Genomic DNA, 16,682 nt, shown 5'->3' with positions numbered 1-16,682 from the left:
GCACGATGACTCAATCTATCCACTCTTTTTTCTATATAAACCCCCCCCCCCCCCGCCCCCTCATCTGCCCCCCCATCTTGTTCTTTACCCTCGACTCTCAAAGCATCTGCCCAACGCTCAACTCTCAAGTCCACCATGAGAATGCCGCTCTGGTGCCAAGGACCTCGCCCACCTGACTACAACAACAATATAGCCCCTTGCAAACGCTGCTACTACTATATTGCTACGATCGCAGGTATGCATTATCTTTGTATTTTCCCACGCCGTATTCCCAGTCTAATTCTGACTTTACTAGTATCTGAAACATCCTCTGACTAAGAATTTCGGAATCAAGTAGGATTTCTCTCGTGGTGATGGGCGCTAGTTACCTGGTTAGAACAACCGTAATGTATTGCATGTGTAATTGGGCCTAGTGGTAGTTTGTTACTTGTAAGGAGGTTAGTTAGCTAGTTAGCTTTTCCGAACCGGTTGTCGCCGGTTCATTCTCTGGTGTGCGCGGCACTGACATTTGTTTTTGCCAATACACTATCAATTTGTGTCATGGGGAGTCTCCAGCGGGATTCGAACCCTCATTTATTCACATGACTCGTTATTGACCTGGCGGCCCTTATCGCTTTTCCAGGCTGAGAATTTCGCCAGATCTCTTCCATCTCCGGGTTTCTCTAGACCGAGTCCCATAGCATACGGCTATCTGTAAACTTGTATCCCCGGAGAAGACCGTTGAAAACTTCCAAAATGAAGGGAATATTCGTTCTGGTCCTTGTGCTGGGAATGCTCTTTACGGGCACGGTCAACACTATATTGAACAAACTGCAGGATATGACATGTGTCGAGAATTGCGAGGATCCTGATACGTCCCGCAGAGAATATTTCGAGCAACCTTTATGGCAGGTGAGCAGAGTTGAGGAAAAATAAAGTTAAAAATAGTATATGACCCAGTGATTCATGATTGCTTGACCTTGTTAGACGTTGAATATGTTTGTGGGCGAAGCTCTCTGTTTACTGGTCTACTATATCGGCGTGTACTTGGAATCTCGGCGATCCTCATCGTCGGGTGACTATCAACCAGTTGCGATCCACCCCGAAGATCCAACGTCAGTCCAGGCTGATACAGCAACATCCCCGAACCGATCCAGCACGGAATCAACTCCACTGATTGCCGGATCAAGCATTCCTCCTCTCACAGGCACCAAGAATCTTCTTTTGTGGCTGCCTACCCTCTGCGATATGACTGCGACGACGCTGATGAATGTCGGTCTTATCCACGTGTCTGCTTCCATCTATCAAATGCTCCGCGGCTCTGTTGTACTGTTCACTGGTACGCTCTCTGTATACTTTCTCGGCCGCAAGCACCCTCTGTATAGATGGTTTGCCCTGATTATGGTGTTTTTGGGTGTCGCCGTCGTGGGACTCAGCAGTATCATTGAGAAGCCAGATCCTAACAAGGGTCCTGTCAAATCTTCTTTCACTGGGGTCCTTCTCGTGGTTCTCGCCCAAACCTTTACAGCCCTGCAGTTTGTCATTGAAGAAAAGATTATGGGGCGGTATGAACTCCCTGCTATCAAAGCCGTAGGACTAGAAGGACTTTTCGGATTGGTTTCAGTTGGTCTGGGGATGCCCGTCCTCTACTACGCCTTTGGGGTGGGAACTGGCAACTTTTTTGACCTGCCCGTTGGATTCCATCAACTCTTTAGTCATGCCCAGATCCTGTACGCTGGGATCGGTATCATCTTTTCTATTGCGTTTTTCAATTGGTTTGGGTTGTCAGTGACGAGAAGTATTAGTGCTACATCAAGGTCGACGATTGATACGTGCCGGTGAGTGCAATATACACTAAGGCAGTGTTTTTCCCTCGATCTACGTCCCTGGCTCTGAACGGCATATTCTAGGACACTCTTCATCTGGATGATCAGTCTTGGATTGGGCTGGGAGAATTTTCGATGGTTGCAGGTTGTCGGTTTCGTTATCCTCATCTATGGGTAGGTATTCAAAATGAAATGGGTTCCAATGGAAACACAGGACCGGGTTCTAATTTGTTCTTACTCGGTAGAACGTTCCTATTCAATGACGTTGTCTCCCCACCTCCTCTTCACGCATGTCGTCGTCCGGTTGTGGAAGATGCGGATGAGATTGTGGAGCCGTGAATCTAGGGCTATGCTATGACGATTGTATTTTATTTATTGAACAGATATGGGTTAGGGTGATGACGGTCTGTTGTTGCTGCTATCAATTTTTTTTGTGGAATTTGCAAAATAACCAGGTGGATCGACGCATGCGAACCCAAAAACATAAATGTGATCAGGATGATTGGCAAGCAGCAGTTCCGTTTGGTCGTTAACTGAACATGACAACGTCAGAATCATGGCGGTTCTAATGTCCAGCGGTGTAATATCTTCCGAGTTGATCCCCAAACTTGGCCAGGGAACTCTGATTAACGTTCAGTCTTCTTTGTCTATTCAACCTAGCGAGAAAAATAGGAATGGTGCATAATTAACCTTACCTTGTTCCTCATTTTTGGAATCCTTTCCAATTTTATTGGTTTTTGTTATTTTTTCTTGCATCACTCGCGGAAGTAATGAATGCATACTACGATGCTAAGCTCTACCTAATCCTCAGGAAATTAAATGATCGCTAACAGGTTTGCCACAGCGCTTCCTGTCGTAGTGGTCACCGCACAGTCAGTGTCCATTCAGGGTTGGAAGACGAGCTCTTGACCCATCTAATGAGGATCGCAATTAAGCAAAATTCAAATGAACGACAACGGTTGAAATAAGGTTGAGACCGAAACTGCGAATGTTAAAAGTCGTGTGACGTCAGATCTACGCGCTTAACTCGCTCTTCCAATATCCTTGGAACATGTCGGTCAACGGGTCCTCAAAAGCAAGTCCTCTTTGACCATTCTCCTCTCAAAAGGCGTGTACCTCGCAGGCAAACTACCCAAATGGAGCATCACCACCGTAGACCTCACGAACGTACACCTCTCATTAGAGGTGCAAATGGGAGACAGGGTAACCAAGAAAACAAGGTATCGCAGGATTCGCCAGACTATAAACGATGGCAAAGACTAATGTTGACGCTCCTGGTGGTCGCATACACGGTAAAGTGCTCCTTTGCGAAGTGTGATGAAAACTCGATTGATCTACTTACATTTTGTTTTGTATATATAGGGTTATTACTTTTGTAAAACCAATCTACCGCTTGCTATTCCAGATCTTGAAAAAAAGGAAGGGGTCACGAGGACGGATATTAGTAGTATTTTGGCATCTGGTTATGTCCTTTATTTAATTGGAAAGTACGTATTTTGTATTTACGTTTTACTTTTGAGAAACAAATACTGAATATTGGGATTGTTTTTGCAGATTCATGAGCGGTTACTTGATTGACAAGTTTGGTGGGAAAGCGACCCTGCTTGCCGGTCTTATTGGCTCGATCGTCACGACCGTTCTTTTTACATTCAAACTCCACCCGGTGTGGTTCGCGATTTTGCGTGGGTTGAACCAGTTGTGCTCTAGTGTCGGTTGGGGTGCCTGTGTCAAGACCGTCAGAGGATGGTACGAACCGAGTCGAGCAGCCCATGCCGTCGCTGTCGCCTCCTTGGCTGAGACCGCCGGTGATGCCGTTGTTCGAGTGACGTTGGGATTGACTCTAGTTGCCGGAGTGTCTTGGAATCAAATGTTTTATATATCAGCGGCGATTGCTGCTGTCATGTTGATACCCTCATGTTTCGTGCCCGCTTCTCCCCAGACTAAAGGCTTTGATGGTCCGCAAGAACAAAATCAGGCTGCTCGTGAGGCTATGAGAGACCGCTCAGTGTATACTGAAGGATCTGGAGGAGGTCTGAGGCCCTTTTTGAAGAATACTAGAGTTTGGTTACTTTCCTTTGAGCTCTTGGGCGTCGTTTTGGTATGTTACTTTTTATTGCATGGATACGTGTTCTGTTACTCACCCGCTGTACAATAATGGTAGATTCGGGAATCATTCGCTAGCTTTGTGTCAGCGCTGATCGCTTCAGAGATCAAACTCTCGACAGGTTACTCTGCTGTTGCTTCCGCAATCTTCCCCACTCTCGGCGCAGTCTCGGCAATGGGAGGCGGAATCCTTTTGGACAAGACTCGTCAAAATCGCCGTGCACTCATCCCGCTCGTATCACTTACTGGCTTAGCTGCAGCATTATTGGGCATGTGGGCTGTCACGCCTTCCAATGCCGGGGAATCTTTGTCGGTTTACGGGAATGATACGCTATCTCCTCAACAGATGGCACTTTTCCTCGGCATGATTGGATTGGTGGCCGTATTCCTTTTTGCACCTAAAGTTATTTTCGATGGCGCCTTTGTCATGGACTTGGCCGGCGGCCCGGAGCACCTTGGAAGTATGACGGCCTTTGTGACGGGAGTGGGTTATTTAGGAGGATGCATTTCACCGTTTGTGTCTGGAGCGTTGGCTGACTCCAAAGGATGGCCTACTGCCATTCTCGGCTTGGCGGGTATCGCAAGCACCATTGCGGCAGCCAGTGCAGTGTACTGGTTTTTAGATTTGAAAAAATTGAAGGAAACATCGCGAGATGAAGAGAGCCTTGTTCCAGAAGATTAGTATTGTAGACGAAGGGACTTGGTCGCTTAAAAAAAAACGGACAAGCAACAATCTCTAGGTACACTAGCGGTAAACTGCCCAGACTAGCTCAGTAATAAACAATAAACTATTTACAAAAGCTATCTACAAATTAAAAGCTCAATCTAAACAAAATCCAAATACAAAGCTATGTACATTTTACGCTTTATCCATTTACAACCTTGGAAAAAAATTCATAGGCCCAACCTTTCAATTTTCGTCCATTTATTGTCACTTCATTGACATGTACCATCGGCAACTCTTTCATAGATACGAAACCAATGGGTGCTTGATACGACAAAACTTTGAATTTAATCCTTCGACGACCATCAGGAAGGGTGTACTCCCACGATATGGCACTCTCAAGGGAATTGACAGAAGGGTGGTGGGTGTGATCGAGCAGACAAATGGATTTGAGGATATTTTGAGTATCAAAGTGAGCGCAGGTTGTGCAGGTGTGCGGGATTTTCAGACCTCGTGGGACAGGAACGAGAGGTGAAGTAACGTTTGACGGTGCTGTTGCTGTCGTCGCAGATGGTAATGTAGGTGTCGGAGGAGGAATGGAAGGAGGAATTTGGCCTGTTTGAACTCGATGTTTAAGATCAGATTGATAACAAGAGAGTGTGTCTCGGTGATCGAAAAAGGACCTAGAAATGAAGCTGTCAATATCTGTTCTCATCTGCGGATGAACAATTACGTTACTTACACATCCGCAATCCCAGCCCTTCCAACCTTTGCTGAGACACCTCCCAAAAAGTCATATTCCTCATTAAAGCTACGGTGCTCAAAAAACACCTGCAGGTCCTTGATTCTTTGTCCACCTTGCTCTTCTGGCGGACCACTCCAAACCCCAAACAGCAAGTGGTCAAATGTTGTTATTCGGGTCATGATCGTCAATGTGTTTTCTACCACGTCTGAACAGGCGGTGGGGTCCATGTAATCCGTCCACGCCGATCGATTGGAGAGGAGGGTGTGTATCGTTCGGCAGGTCCGCATGAGCTGTAGTGCGCCGAAAAAACCGGCTCGGGTGGAGATGGCGTAGATCAGTTCGGTAGGGAGGTCTGTCAGGGATGGGGTTTGAGTCTTTGCCGTTTGAATCTCTGGAGATCCTTTGGACTTTGGCGTTCGTAATATGGTTGGCAGGTCCAAACGCTGTATATCAGGAACGATGGTGGGAGATACTTTGGCCGGTTCTGCTTGACTTTCCGCAGCGGCCGCAATACACAGGGCCTGCAGGGGAGAGCACACGACATTGTTTTCCTCGCCATCGGGTGATTTCTGTTGCACCTTGCACCAATCTACAACCTTTTTGTATCGTCCAGCGGATTTCAGGACCTCTGCCTGCTTCCTTCGCTCTATCTCGCCGATTTGGGCCGCTCCCTTTGTGTCGAGGTGTAACTTTGGTCTTGAAAAAGACATGGACCGCCGGGCAGCAGCTGCGACTCCGCGGGCTATCGCGGCACCAACCGATGAAGCAGTGTGCCGACGCATTCCCTTTTGCCCTTCCATAGCTGTGATTTGTCGATATTGTCAATTGTGTCAAAAAAAAAAACGTCCTTTTGCTGAGAAGCAGTCAAGGGCGTTGGTAGTGAACAGTGAATTAAAATGGACACTAGGTACCCTTGCTTTTCATGAGTAATGGAAAAGGCTTTATGTCATTTACTGTCCTCCCAATAATTGATACTAAAAATAGATGGAACGCTTTGGTCTCCCTACATCTTTGTTTATGTCCGTTTAACGGCCAATGTGGGGACACTCAACCGCACCAACCTCCATCTGTCCTGTTTTAAGGCTCGAATTGGAACGAGTTTTTCCGAGGCGTTCATCCAAAAGCAAAGCAATACCTTACGTGAAGCAAAATGTTGCCCTGCTGGCGTCTACCTCGTCATTTCACCCTTCATCCAGTGACCTTTAAAAACTGTTTGAAAGTGACTGAGCATATCATCGTAAGTATGAGCGCTTCTTACGAGCACCAAGTGACATGGGTTTTGCACTCTTCATCACTTTCAATCGGATAACGGCAAACAGCTGACGGGTTCCGAGAAGGGCTCCACATCGTGCTAATTTATTGGTTTCGCAACCCAGGGGATATTTCTGCAATTTGTACAGGTTGGCCAGCTTTCTGGTGACTACAAGTACCTAATTAAGAGGGCATGGACGCAAATGCCTTCTACAAAGACCACAAAAGATTACATGTTTTCAAGATTATTGAGCGTCGCCGTTCAGATGGCGCATTACAGCCAGCTCAACAAGCAAGATATTCTGTGCAAATATGCTTGTTCCTGCATGGTTGACAGCTCTTTCTCGTGCTGTGCTGCACTCCGTTTGCATTGGAAGGAAAACCAAGTTATTCTGCAGGCATCAATTCTCGTCATGTGACGTACACAGTGGCGCAGACAACGGGCCAGGGAAACCGGGCTTGCAACCCAAGTTTTGCTCAGTTTCCAAATACAAGGACTTTCCGTCACAGTACTTTTGTTCCGTCAGCGCAGCGGATCCCATACGAATATCAGCAGCCTTACCATAAAGATACAGTAAAGTTTGTTTTAAAGCAGCAAAGAAAAAGATCAAACGCAGCGCATCCGCTGAACAGTCTTGTGAAAATGCGCACTGTTTATATCACCCCCCTGGTCACCTCTCTGCTTGTCCTCTTTTCGGGCACGGCCGCGCAGCCTCCGCCCGCACCTGCGCCTGCCCCAGCTCCTCCAGCACCGCCCGCACCACCGCCTTGCAATCCATTCATCCAAGTTTGCCCGAATCCAAATTGTACCGATTCATCAAATATAGGACAAGTCTACATTGCATCTCCCAACACCACAGCTTATTTCTACGTCGGAAAGCCGGTCAACGTCACATGGACATATTCAGCAGAAACAGACACGTCAAAGTTCCCCATCAACAGTGTCCACATTTACTATCAAAAATCAGATGCACAAAAGTGGGCGGAGGTGGCTTCTGTCCCTGCGAGGGCCACAAACTATAGTTGGGCGCTTGAGGACTTTCAAGCAGGCACCGGAGGGAATTTCAAGGTATAGTCAGTGACTCGGATAACTCAAAAACGCAGTATATGCTTATATAACTTGTGATTGGTAGATTCGTATTGTACCTGATAACATTGACCGCTCGGGGACTACGGGCATCCCATCATCATGCACACCACCAGGCTGGCCATCGATAGGACAGCAAGAATTTACGATTGTTAGACCGTTACCCCTGACTCCCATTGCGTCCGATCCATATCCTGCGGCGTTGAGTTCAGGTTCCCGGACCATCGCCTCAGGATCCGTTATGACTGCCCTCATCCTCTTGATATCGTATGTTCAAACTGGGTTATCGTATGCATAGTGCTGCCGAGTTTTGTGTTAGAAGGCAAGGGGTGGGACACTTTTTAGATTTTATAGTCATGTAGCATAGTAGAATGTTTATATTTAGTCGCATTTTGCCGTGTGTTTATACAGTTAATCTCATATCTCGAGACATTTTGAATTAAAGGATATAAGAATATCGCTCGTCTTTTGGATTTCATTTAGCATGATAGCTTTAAATTGGCTCATGATATGATGTCTGTCACCGTAGCAACAAATCCACTGATTGACCTAAATATAGATTGTCCCGAAATGTCCGCTCGTCAGCATATGAAATCGAGTGAAGCCTACAAAACGACAGAAAACCCAACAGTCCGCATTGCACACTATTCTTTCCCTGTAATCTACATCAAAAATGACGTCCAATCTAGCAAATGTCGAGGAATACTTTCGAGTCAACATGGAAAAGAAACTGTTCATGTACGTTACTCTTCCCCTTTCCAAAAAAAAAGGTTCCATTATAAACCGCTCACATGCGACATATCTCCCAAGTAAAGTTCCAGAGCAAGAAGACCACGACCTCACACCAGCCACAAAGCTATTGGAAAAACGGCGGGAGATGCTGGAAGTTGAGAACGGTTTGAATCAGCAAAAGGAGGAGTTTGCAATGAAGATTGAGTCCTTGGCACAGCGGAGAGAGGAGCTTGCTCGGAAAGAAACACAGTTGAAAGAGTCTTTGATGAAGTTTGACAAGTTTTTAAAGGTTTGTTTTTTGAAATATTGGTAGCGGAAATGCAAGTGTGTGAAATGGCCTTGCTGATGCCAGTGGATGCTGTAGGAGAACGACGCCAAACGAACACGAGCCATTAAAAAGTCCCATGAAGAAAGGAAAACCAGAGAGCAAAAGGAAGTGGAAATTCTAAATCTGCGAGAAAACATGGGAAAACTCTCATCAAAAAAGGACCGTCAGCTCAAAAATGTGGATACCAGTACGTAAAAACCAAAAAACGCAATATACGAACAAAGTTGCTGCATTCAACAAAGTTGATGACGAAACCCATCTTTACAGATCTTGCCTATCAGCGATATCTGGAATCGGTCCTAGAAAATGTAGAAGAATTTGGAGAAGTAAAGGACATTATTGGGCGATTTGATACCCTCGCAGCGACAAATGCGGAGCTTCTTGATCGAGCAAGGGAAGCGCAAGATCGAACAGAAAAGGATCGGATGGCGTTTCTACATTCTACCGAGGTGCGATTGACAATCTGTTACTGGTAGGAATATCCGGACATGAAAACTAATGTGCTGTGTTTTCGTTGAAAATATCAGGAAAAGAATACCACAATACTCAACTACAATAATGACATTGCAAAACTCCAAACAAAGCTAGAAGAATTACAGTTTCGCAGTGCAAAATGGCAGTCGGAATGCGATCAAACAATGAACAATGCAACCCAAAAGTCACTGCTATTGGGGCAAATAAAAATGTAAGACATGGACTCTTGGTATCATCACCCGCATTGTTTTGCTCACACCAAAAGGAAACAGGGCAACAAATAATCTCTTCAACCTCGTAAAATCGCACTTGAACAATCGACTAAATACCACAAATGACACACTAGTTCAGCTGGACAAGATACAGCAGTTTATTTTGGATTTGTCGGCGATTACAGCAGATATGGAGGGGCGACTGCAGGGGCAACCCATATAGCTTACCCATGTGTGTTAATGGTGGCCCTTAAGCATATTTTTGTAAATAGTGATGAAATAGGATGGGTGCTACTTTTGCGTTACATTTACATGCAATATCAAGTGAAATGGCATGCGTTATGACATGCGTTATGAAGGCATGGAACACCCATGGAATTAAAAGAAGAAATGCCATTCCCCCAAAACAAAATGTATCGAGATCGCCACCAGCAATTCCCGCTTTTTGCCACAACGGACATGCTTTGCAAAAGCAACAAAAAAGGGCGGGGGGGCAAACCGCACGACAAATATGGAGAGAGAGCGCGGAGATTTAACGCCAAGACAACTTTTTTTCACGGCAGTCCCCTCCGCCCGTATGGTCCCCGAGTCTTACAGTTGTTTCTCCTCGAGTGTTTTGCTTTATGTGCTTTGTGTGTGGCAATAGATTTGCAATAAGAAATGCCAACTTTTCTTGGCAAAATATCTTTTAACCCTCCGGTTCAAGTAAGTTATGAAACGCGCGTTTCAAAAACTCTTAGAATCTTATTTAGACGGCCAAGAATGCAAAGTCAAATTCACGTGTGGCATCATTATCGGTCGATTCAATAGATGGGTTTTAGGACAACTCCCTCCAAATGAAATAAAAAAACTCTTGGCATAGATCTCTGTGGTTTTTATATATCAAGCAATGCTTGACCTTTTTTACCCGCACTTTGCAGTGGTAAATAATCATGCATACTCCTTCACATTTCATATCCATGGTCATTAGCTTGATTCTCAGCTACTTTGTAGCAGTACAAGGACTTCCATTGGTTGCGGCACAACGTCAAGAAGATACCCAGAATGGCCTTGCGAGGCGAATGTCTCTTGAATCATCCCCGCCGACCAACACACCACCATCAGTATCTGCTCAGGCACGCCCATCTACGACGGTAAACGTTGCTACTCGGACCACAAATGGTCTCATCACAGTCACTTTTGTGGCGGGCAACAGGGATGGTCGCGTACGGCAGCCGCCGCCAACAGTGATAGTGGGCATCCCACAATCCATTCCTCGTCCTCAGTCCTCCACAGCACCCGCTCCGCCTGCGCAATCTGTTCCGTCGCCAGCCCCTCCTCAAACGACGACGACGTCATCAAGCGCTACTATTAGCCAAGAGGCCAACCAACCAACACCTACCGTGAAACCGGCTGAACCTCAGCCTTCTCAGCCAACTACGCAGCCAGAAGTCAGACCTCCAAACCTTCCCCCGACCGAATCTAGGGCGAATGAAGGGGGGGTTCCAGTAGTTGGAGAAAAATCCACCGAGGGTGCAAGCAAAGAAGGTGAAAGCAAAGAAGGCGCAACCAAAGAGGGAGAAAAGAAAGAGGGAGAAAGCAAACCTGGCGCAGAAGCCGGTGCACTCGGTGAAGGAGAAAAAGGAGAAGCCGGCAAGGAAGCCGAAAAGAAGGAAGAACCCAACAATATCGTGTTCAATGTCGCTGGCGCCGGTGGGTTTGCAGCAATAGTTGCAGCCGGAATAGGTTTTATGAAGTATAGAAGTAGGAGAGAAAAGCTCACGCAGACGTGAATCTTTTCCCCTAAACTTTTATATACATCCTCGCTTGCGCATTATTAAAATTAAAAATATAATATCCCATCAAACAAACTAAGATGCTGTAGTATATATTTAGTTCAGAAATCCCTCTTGGGCCGTGCGATCGGATTGTTTAAAAGTGCAGGTTGGAAGGGCTAAATGAAAAGGGTGTGCCTTACGTAAACCCTTCATTAAGGCCAAAATAGACCAATGAAAGCCGCGTCATGAAGCGGACTGGGGGGTTTACACGCTTTGAGTAGCTAACAATAGTGACCAAGCCGCTTATTTCTTGTCAACACACACACAAACAAAACATTTTGAGGAAATCGTTTTTCTTGTGAACCAAATTGGATAAAAAGAGCGGCCAACCACCAACACACACACACACACACACCTCTCAAACAGCTTTAACTTGTGTATCTTTTGTCGAAACATTCTCAATTGCTGCGCAGTGAACCTTTCAGATCACAACAGTACCGGACAATGGAGTGCTACCAGGAGGAACCAAGGACAAGGACAACAACACAAGAAACCCTTCAGACACTGCAAGATGGCAGAACAAGAAGCGAACACCTCGAGCAGTTATTACAGAGTGCGCCTTTGGCACCAACGACCGACCCAAGAACATTCCTTCCTCCCTCCCTCAGTACGACCGCCCTCGACCTTCCCTTGAACCAACAGGCAATATGGGCAGAACTAGAACGTCTCTTGCTCCTCGTTGAAAATGTGTGCAATCGCGATGTCAACACTCTGACCCCTGAACAACGAGTCTTGTGGGCAGAGATTGACCGTCTCATGGACCTTATTGAAACAATATGTGCGACACCAAAAGACGTACCCTCTCACCCACCTACATATGAAGAAGCTCTCGGAATACAAAAAAAGGGTGGATTGTCTACTGGCAAGCCTCGGCTTTCCAACGATGAACTGGGACAGGTGTTTGCTGCCATTGACCGCGTGCTCAAAATGGCCCCGCGGTTGGATGACCAGTCGGTGTTGTTGAATCCACGACAGGAAAAGATCATGTCTGGTGCAGCTCTTCTTGCCCTGATTGACCGGTTGAATCGGGGAAAAGAAAATTTCCAAAACCAGAGAGCTGTGCCTACGGGACGTAATCGATACGCTGCCTTGCAAAAGCTGGTTGACCAAATTACTGTCGCTGGGCAGCGGAGTATGAGCAATCAGCGGGTAATGCTCTCTGCTGATCAAAAGAATCGGATGGAGATTGGGCGATTAGGTGGTCTTTTGGACCGACAAGAGAAGAGCCGTTTCAAGAATCAGGTACGTTGACTAGAGATACCGTCATTCTTTATTTATTCGTTCATTACTAAATATTTATTTCATGGGTACTAGGACTTTATGACCAAAGAACAGCTTTTCCACAATGACCTATCAAAACTCCAACTCGATCTTCAAAAATCCGAATCTCCTGATCTCAACCAGCAGCGCTATGAAATGTCCACAGCAAAGCAACGTGACCTATTTATGAATGGTCTGAGTGCTCGCATGGACCGACTTGAAGACCGACGATTAGCAAACCAGGATGCCATGACTCAAAATCAAAAGAAGGAGCAGCGATTTGAAGAGTTGGAGCGGATTATGGATAGCTTTCCCCAACCGCTTACAGGCCAGCGAGCTGCGCAGACAATGCGAAAAATGTCTGTGACAAGATAGTGTAGGTTTTTTTTTGATATCCCAATTTAATAGCCAATGTGTGGTTGTCTTTTTCGTGGCAGAAATATCATTGTATGGAGTTTTTGATTTTAGATAGTTTCCTTGTCCAGAATATTCATATATTGAGCCCAAAATTCTTGTCTTTACAAGGGTTATGTATTGATGTTTACAAACCGACAAATACTCTACATACAAATCCTCCACTTTTTTCAGATCCGCCATCGTCCTTCCGAATGGTTGCAATAATTACTCCCATGACGAATAAATTGATCTATCTATATAGCCAGGTTACATTCTGCAGCTTAGGCGAGCAAAGCAGCAGCGGCGACGGCGGCAAGTGCTGCAGCTGAGGAACCGACAACAACAGTTTGTCCGGCACTGCTTTGGGTGCTACTAGCTGTCAAGGAGCCCGCAGGGCACTGGCCAAGCCTGGCCTTGAAAGCATCAAGAGCAGGCTTTGCTTCGCTAACAATGTTGGCTGGGACACCGTCGGTCTTGGATGCGACGTCAGAGAGGGCCTTTGAGCAGGCAGAGCAAGCAACCTTTTCGTTAGCGACGGCCTTTTCAACAGTCACATCGCCATTGGGGAACTGCTGCTTGATGACGGCGAAACGCTCTTGCAGACAGAATTGCTTGTTGTCCGAAGTCTTGACGCACATGACGTTTTGAGCGTACTTGGAAAGACCAGCAAGATCACTGGCGGTCAGACCATTGGCAGCAGCTGTTGGGGATGATGCTGGAGTGGTTGCATTGGCGACAAACAGTGGGGTGTTGCCGCAAGAGCTGAGGGACGATCCAATAGAGTTGATAGTGTTGGAGCAATCTGTACCGCAAAGGTTGGTCAAGAACGTGGGCGAGTTGATAGCGGATCCAACAGCGGCGAGAGGGTCCTTTGATGCAGTGCTAGCAAGGGGCAGAAGCTCAGCGAGGTTGCAGCTGGTAAGAGCCTTGACGAGAAGACCGCTAGCAGCGTTTTTGCATGCTTCTGGAAGCGCGGGGTTGAGAATGTCGGCTGTTGGCAGACCACCCGTAGCTTGTGCGTTCACAGAGGAAGCGAGAGCGAGAACGAGGCCAATAGAGATTGTCTTGATGGAAAACATGATAGAAATTATTATTTTCAGGAGGTAAAGAACAACGACGACGATGAACGATGGGGTGAAATGCGTTGCTTGTTCTGCCCTTTAAATAACCACACTCGTTGGACCGCCAGTTCCCATTCGGATGCTTTACGCAGTAGGAGCGTCATTTCTTTCTCTTTCTTTTTGTTGATTTTGCGCTGCTGGGCTCTGTCATTATACTATATATGGTTATATTCACTCTCTCTGATTGGTGCAATTCTGTGCAAGCGGGCGGTGCGTTTAGGGGGCTCTTGTGTTGTTTCAAGAAGGAAATTCGGAGGCCCTTGGCTTTGTCACGTGCATTACAGTTGGTGGATATTGTGGGGTAAGCGTTCGGTCACCGTCATGATGGAGTAAGGTCATGCAGACTGTGCAAAAGCAGAGAGAGGCCATTCGAAAGGAATCCCGCAACATGTAAGGAAAAGGGGATTGCATGGTGGAAAAGCAGGACAAGTCAGCTGAAGACTGTGACGTATATATAGTTATAATCGCCTGAGATCCATTGCAGAGGATTCCGCTTTTGTTGCTAAAGTGGCATCCCGCTTCCCTCACCTTCCACTCATTGCGAATGAGCGTTGCGGAAGCTGGTACCTTGATCCTGACAAGGTAATGCACGTCATATAGTACGAGTTTTTTTTTTTGTTTGTTTTGCACGGGGGCCTACCCTGGGGCTCGTGAAGACTCCGTCGTCGTGACGCTTTTGCACTGTTCAGGCTTTTGGAAAGAGTGTATATTTCAAATCGACGGACGGTCATTTTGGGAAATGGGACTTTAACCTACGTCGATTGAATTTCCACATCCTGTCCGATATCTGCAAGCACAAAGGGTAACAGTTTTTCTGTAACACACATGATCAAACAAATTAGGGACATTGTGCTCAAGGAATTTTGCTCAGATGTATCATTGTAGACTCTACCCGAAATGGCAAACGGATTCCGGATAGTTTGTCAAAGACGATACCCATCTGGTGCGCAGTCTTGAATGCTGCCGTGAAAGAATACCGCGACTCGCTTGGGGGACTAGGTTCACAAAGTCAATCATGTGATGGAACTATCAATGGGCAGAAAGATGCGCCATCTCAACAGCCGGTACCAGAAGCAGAGATGCAACGAGATATAGGCCTCTGTACGCTTCCTTCGGTCGTGTCCAGATCTGAACACGATCAAATGGCTCTACGAATTCCCGCGTTTGTGAAGAAGCTGATGGTATTGATCGCGTTCGCATTAAATCTAGTGTATGTACCTCACTGATGACATTCTATCCAGGCTTCGACAGCCGATATTGCTTCGCTTTCCGAAAGCCTCCAAAAGCCTCTGCGGCCCCTCTGGATCACGCCGGCCACCGACATGGAAATGAGCTTTGGATGGCATGACGGAGACGACCTTGATTTCTATCCAGTTATACTCCTAAGTGCTTCACAGGCTGTACCTGATGGCATGGACCGGCGAGAAGGGTATACATATGTGCAGGGTTCGGCTGACGACCATGAAATGTGGGGCCAGGTGTGATCCCATCTCGTGGCTGTTGCCAAGCGATAGCTCACTGACATGTTGTTCAAGGGCCTGGACCCATCAATATTTTGGGAAAACGCAGAGGAGATTTTGGCAACCAGTAATACGACAGAATGTGAGCAAGTTGTTTCCAGTATCTTGGCCAGCAGAAACCTGGAGGCTGGCATGCCAAAGAAGAATACCGTCTCCTTTGAATGGCTTGGCGAAATGGGAATTGCTATTGGCAACCGCACTAGCGGCCGACCACCATATTGCTGGTCCATCTTTGACTTTGTTATCAACTGCGGGGCTCCTGAATATGACTGCACGGAATTCCAAACCTATGCAAAGAACGGTCGATATTTGTACCTCCCAATACCCGAAGGCAAAAAGGGGCAGCATGAACTGTTCCGATGCCTGCCAATAGTCCTAAATTTTGTACAGAACCCTATCAAAGATGGGAAAAAGATTCTTTTTCATTGCATGCAAGGTAGGGACAAGGTGATATCAAACATGTCTGACATGTAACGAAATTATTCTTTGCAACTAACCTGCGAATTGACATGTGACAGGTAAGGATCGGTCAGTCGGCATGGCCTTGGCAGTCCTCATTCGCTATATGGACGACCAGGGACGACTGCATCCAGATGTGAAATCACCCAAAGGTACGATGCAGCTTGCCAGTTACTACTGCATCATATTTATAGCTGATAATAATTTTGTTTATCACAGTCACAAAGGAAATTGTTCATAACCGTCTGTTATTCATTCAGTCGCATAGACATGTCGTATGTATTTCCGCGTGTTGCGACTACTATGGTTCTTTGCCCAATCTGAATATTTACACTGTAGGCATCACCTACTCGGGCTACTATGCAGAAAGTCAAATCGTATTTCATGTGTCCTGATACATCAAATATGGCAACTTAAGAGGTCATGATCGGATATTGAGTGTATGCCCCTAATCATTCTCATCCAATCGAGAACAGGTGCCAACAATGCTTGCCGCATTCTGAGGCCCTGTAATGATCGTAAACAAGCAAGATTATTATGTTGGACCACAACTGATTCGTGTACCATGTGTTGTTGATGTGAATAGACTATTGTAGAGTATTGCCAGGTTCCGAACCATAGATTGTTATCAAATTAAAGATCCTAACAAGGAAATTAGTTTGTTTACAATTTGTATGCAAAGTCTTTCGCAGCAACGTGTAGGATCAA

The 16,682-nt window shown here is 46.3% G+C and overlaps 9 protein-coding genes across 9 annotated transcripts; 7 read left to right on the top strand and 2 right to left on the bottom strand.

Annotated features, from left to right (window-relative positions):
* Positions 1-613: 613 nt before the first annotated feature.
* Positions 614-2,302, top strand: SPPG_06687 (uncharacterized protein). The gene is made up of 4 exons (XM_016754889.1): positions 614-891; positions 967-1,817; positions 1,890-1,979; positions 2,051-2,302. Exons 1-4 carry the CDS (start codon positions 736-738, stop codon positions 2,142-2,144), a joined length of 1,191 nt encoding a protein of 396 aa, XP_016606331.1. The 5' UTR covers positions 614-735; the 3' UTR covers positions 2,145-2,302.
* A 575-nt stretch (positions 2,303-2,877) lies between these two features.
* SPPG_06686 (uncharacterized protein) lies at positions 2,878-4,711 on the top strand. The gene is made up of 4 exons (XM_016754888.1): positions 2,878-3,097; positions 3,168-3,292; positions 3,360-3,903; positions 3,967-4,711. The coding sequence occupies exons 1-4, from the start codon at positions 2,942-2,944 to the stop codon at positions 4,588-4,590; spliced, it is 1,449 nt and encodes a 482-aa protein (XP_016606330.1). The 5' UTR covers positions 2,878-2,941; the 3' UTR covers positions 4,591-4,711.
* On the bottom strand, positions 4,573-6,158 carry SPPG_06685 (uncharacterized protein). Its single transcript, XM_016754887.1, has 2 exons — positions 5,315-6,158; positions 4,573-5,255 (listed from the first exon to the last, which is right to left on the bottom strand). Exons 1-2 carry the CDS (start codon positions 6,115-6,117, stop codon positions 4,775-4,777), a joined length of 1,284 nt encoding a protein of 427 aa, XP_016606329.1. The 5' UTR covers positions 6,118-6,158; the 3' UTR covers positions 4,573-4,774.
* An 896-nt stretch (positions 6,159-7,054) lies between these two features.
* On the top strand, positions 7,055-8,116 carry SPPG_09395 (uncharacterized protein). Its single transcript, XM_016757558.1, has 2 exons — positions 7,055-7,637; positions 7,702-8,116. The coding sequence occupies exons 1-2, from the start codon at positions 7,212-7,214 to the stop codon at positions 7,951-7,953; spliced, it is 678 nt and encodes a 225-aa protein (XP_016606328.1). The 5' UTR covers positions 7,055-7,211; the 3' UTR covers positions 7,954-8,116.
* A 123-nt stretch (positions 8,117-8,239) lies between these two features.
* On the top strand, positions 8,240-9,704 carry SPPG_09394 (uncharacterized protein). Its single transcript, XM_016757557.1, has 6 exons — positions 8,240-8,393; positions 8,466-8,676; positions 8,752-8,902; positions 8,983-9,164; positions 9,243-9,400; positions 9,462-9,704. Exons 1-6 carry the CDS (start codon positions 8,329-8,331, stop codon positions 9,622-9,624), a joined length of 930 nt encoding a protein of 309 aa, XP_016606327.1. The 5' UTR covers positions 8,240-8,328; the 3' UTR covers positions 9,625-9,704.
* A 536-nt stretch (positions 9,705-10,240) lies between these two features.
* Positions 10,241-11,252, top strand: SPPG_06683 (uncharacterized protein). The gene has a single exon (XM_016754886.1). It carries the CDS (start codon positions 10,334-10,336, stop codon positions 11,171-11,173), a length of 840 nt encoding a protein of 279 aa, XP_016606326.1. The 5' UTR covers positions 10,241-10,333; the 3' UTR covers positions 11,174-11,252.
* A 188-nt stretch (positions 11,253-11,440) lies between these two features.
* On the top strand, positions 11,441-13,210 carry SPPG_06682 (uncharacterized protein). The gene is made up of 2 exons (XM_016754885.1): positions 11,441-12,460; positions 12,533-13,210. The coding sequence occupies exons 1-2, from the start codon at positions 11,663-11,665 to the stop codon at positions 12,851-12,853; spliced, it is 1,119 nt and encodes a 372-aa protein (XP_016606325.1). The 5' UTR covers positions 11,441-11,662; the 3' UTR covers positions 12,854-13,210.
* Positions 12,930-14,077, bottom strand: SPPG_06681 (uncharacterized protein). Its single transcript, XM_016754884.1, has one exon. The coding sequence runs from the start codon at positions 13,951-13,953 to the stop codon at positions 13,156-13,158; it is 798 nt and encodes a 265-aa protein (XP_016606324.1). The 5' UTR covers positions 13,954-14,077; the 3' UTR covers positions 12,930-13,155.
* Positions 14,078-14,302: 225 nt separating this feature from the next.
* On the top strand, positions 14,303-16,658 carry SPPG_06680 (tRNA A64-2'-O-ribosylphosphate transferase). Its single transcript, XM_016754883.1, has 9 exons — positions 14,303-14,385; positions 14,454-14,577; positions 14,685-14,797; positions 14,867-15,176; positions 15,237-15,473; positions 15,531-15,951; positions 16,034-16,126; positions 16,194-16,249; positions 16,314-16,658. Exons 1-9 carry the CDS (start codon positions 14,333-14,335, stop codon positions 16,389-16,391), a joined length of 1,485 nt encoding a protein of 494 aa, XP_016606323.1. The 5' UTR covers positions 14,303-14,332; the 3' UTR covers positions 16,392-16,658.
* The last annotated feature ends 24 nt before the right edge of the window (positions 16,659-16,682 follow it).

This window comes from Spizellomyces punctatus (assembly GCF_000182565.1).
Source record: "Spizellomyces punctatus DAOM BR117 chromosome Unknown supercont1.12, whole genome shotgun sequence".
Taxonomy (NCBI): domain Eukaryota; kingdom Fungi; phylum Chytridiomycota; class Chytridiomycetes; order Spizellomycetales; family Spizellomycetaceae; genus Spizellomyces; species Spizellomyces punctatus.
This window is presented reverse-complemented; position numbering and strand designations above follow the sequence as displayed.

Bases quoted from the DNA above. Each gene is read 5' to 3' on its own strand.
- SPPG_06683 (XM_016754886.1), top strand. From the start codon at position 10,334: ATGCATACTCCTTCACATTTCATATCCATGGTCATTAGCTTGATTCTC.
- SPPG_06681 (XM_016754884.1), bottom strand. From the start codon at position 13,953: ATGTTTTCCATCAAGACAATCTCTATTGGCCTCGTTCTCGCTCTCGCT.
- SPPG_06680 (XM_016754883.1), top strand. From the start codon at position 14,333: ATGCAGACTGTGCAAAAGCAGAGAGAGGCCATTCGAAAGGAATCCCGC. The intron at 15,474-15,530 runs GTGTGATCCCAT...ATGTTGTTCAAG, and splicing joins ACCATGAAATGTGGGGCCAG to GGCCTGGACCCATCAATATT. The intron at 16,250-16,313 runs GTATGTATTTCC...TTTACACTGTAG, and splicing joins TTCAGTCGCATAGACATGTC to GCATCACCTACTCGGGCTAC.
- SPPG_09394 (XM_016757557.1), top strand. From the start codon at position 8,329: ATGACGTCCAATCTAGCAAATGTCGAGGAATACTTTCGAGTCAACATG. The intron at 8,677-8,751 runs GTTTGTTTTTTG...TGGATGCTGTAG, and splicing joins AGTTTGACAAGTTTTTAAAG to GAGAACGACGCCAAACGAAC. The intron at 8,903-8,982 runs GTACGTAAAAAC...CCATCTTTACAG, and splicing joins GCTCAAAAATGTGGATACCA to ATCTTGCCTATCAGCGATAT.
- SPPG_09395 (XM_016757558.1), top strand. From the start codon at position 7,212: ATGCGCACTGTTTATATCACCCCCCTGGTCACCTCTCTGCTTGTCCTC. The intron at 7,638-7,701 runs GTATAGTCAGTG...TGTGATTGGTAG, and splicing joins GCACCGGAGGGAATTTCAAG to ATTCGTATTGTACCTGATAA.
- SPPG_06686 (XM_016754888.1), top strand. From the start codon at position 2,942: ATGGAGCATCACCACCGTAGACCTCACGAACGTACACCTCTCATTAGA. The intron at 3,293-3,359 runs GTACGTATTTTG...TTGTTTTTGCAG, and splicing joins GTCCTTTATTTAATTGGAAA to ATTCATGAGCGGTTACTTGA. The intron at 3,904-3,966 runs GTATGTTACTTT...CAATAATGGTAG, and splicing joins AGCTCTTGGGCGTCGTTTTG to ATTCGGGAATCATTCGCTAG.
- SPPG_06685 (XM_016754887.1), bottom strand. From the start codon at position 6,117: ATGGAAGGGCAAAAGGGAATGCGTCGGCACACTGCTTCATCGGTTGGT. The intron at 5,256-5,314 runs GTAAGTAACGTA...CTTCATTTCTAG, and splicing joins AGGGCTGGGATTGCGGATGT to GTCCTTTTTCGATCACCGAG.
- SPPG_06682 (XM_016754885.1), top strand. From the start codon at position 11,663: ATGGAGTGCTACCAGGAGGAACCAAGGACAAGGACAACAACACAAGAA. The intron at 12,461-12,532 runs GTACGTTGACTA...CATGGGTACTAG, and splicing joins AGAGCCGTTTCAAGAATCAG to GACTTTATGACCAAAGAACA.
- SPPG_06687 (XM_016754889.1), top strand. From the start codon at position 736: ATGAAGGGAATATTCGTTCTGGTCCTTGTGCTGGGAATGCTCTTTACG. The intron at 892-966 runs GTGAGCAGAGTT...TGACCTTGTTAG, and splicing joins TCGAGCAACCTTTATGGCAG to ACGTTGAATATGTTTGTGGG. The intron at 1,818-1,889 runs GTGAGTGCAATA...GGCATATTCTAG, and splicing joins TCGACGATTGATACGTGCCG to GACACTCTTCATCTGGATGA.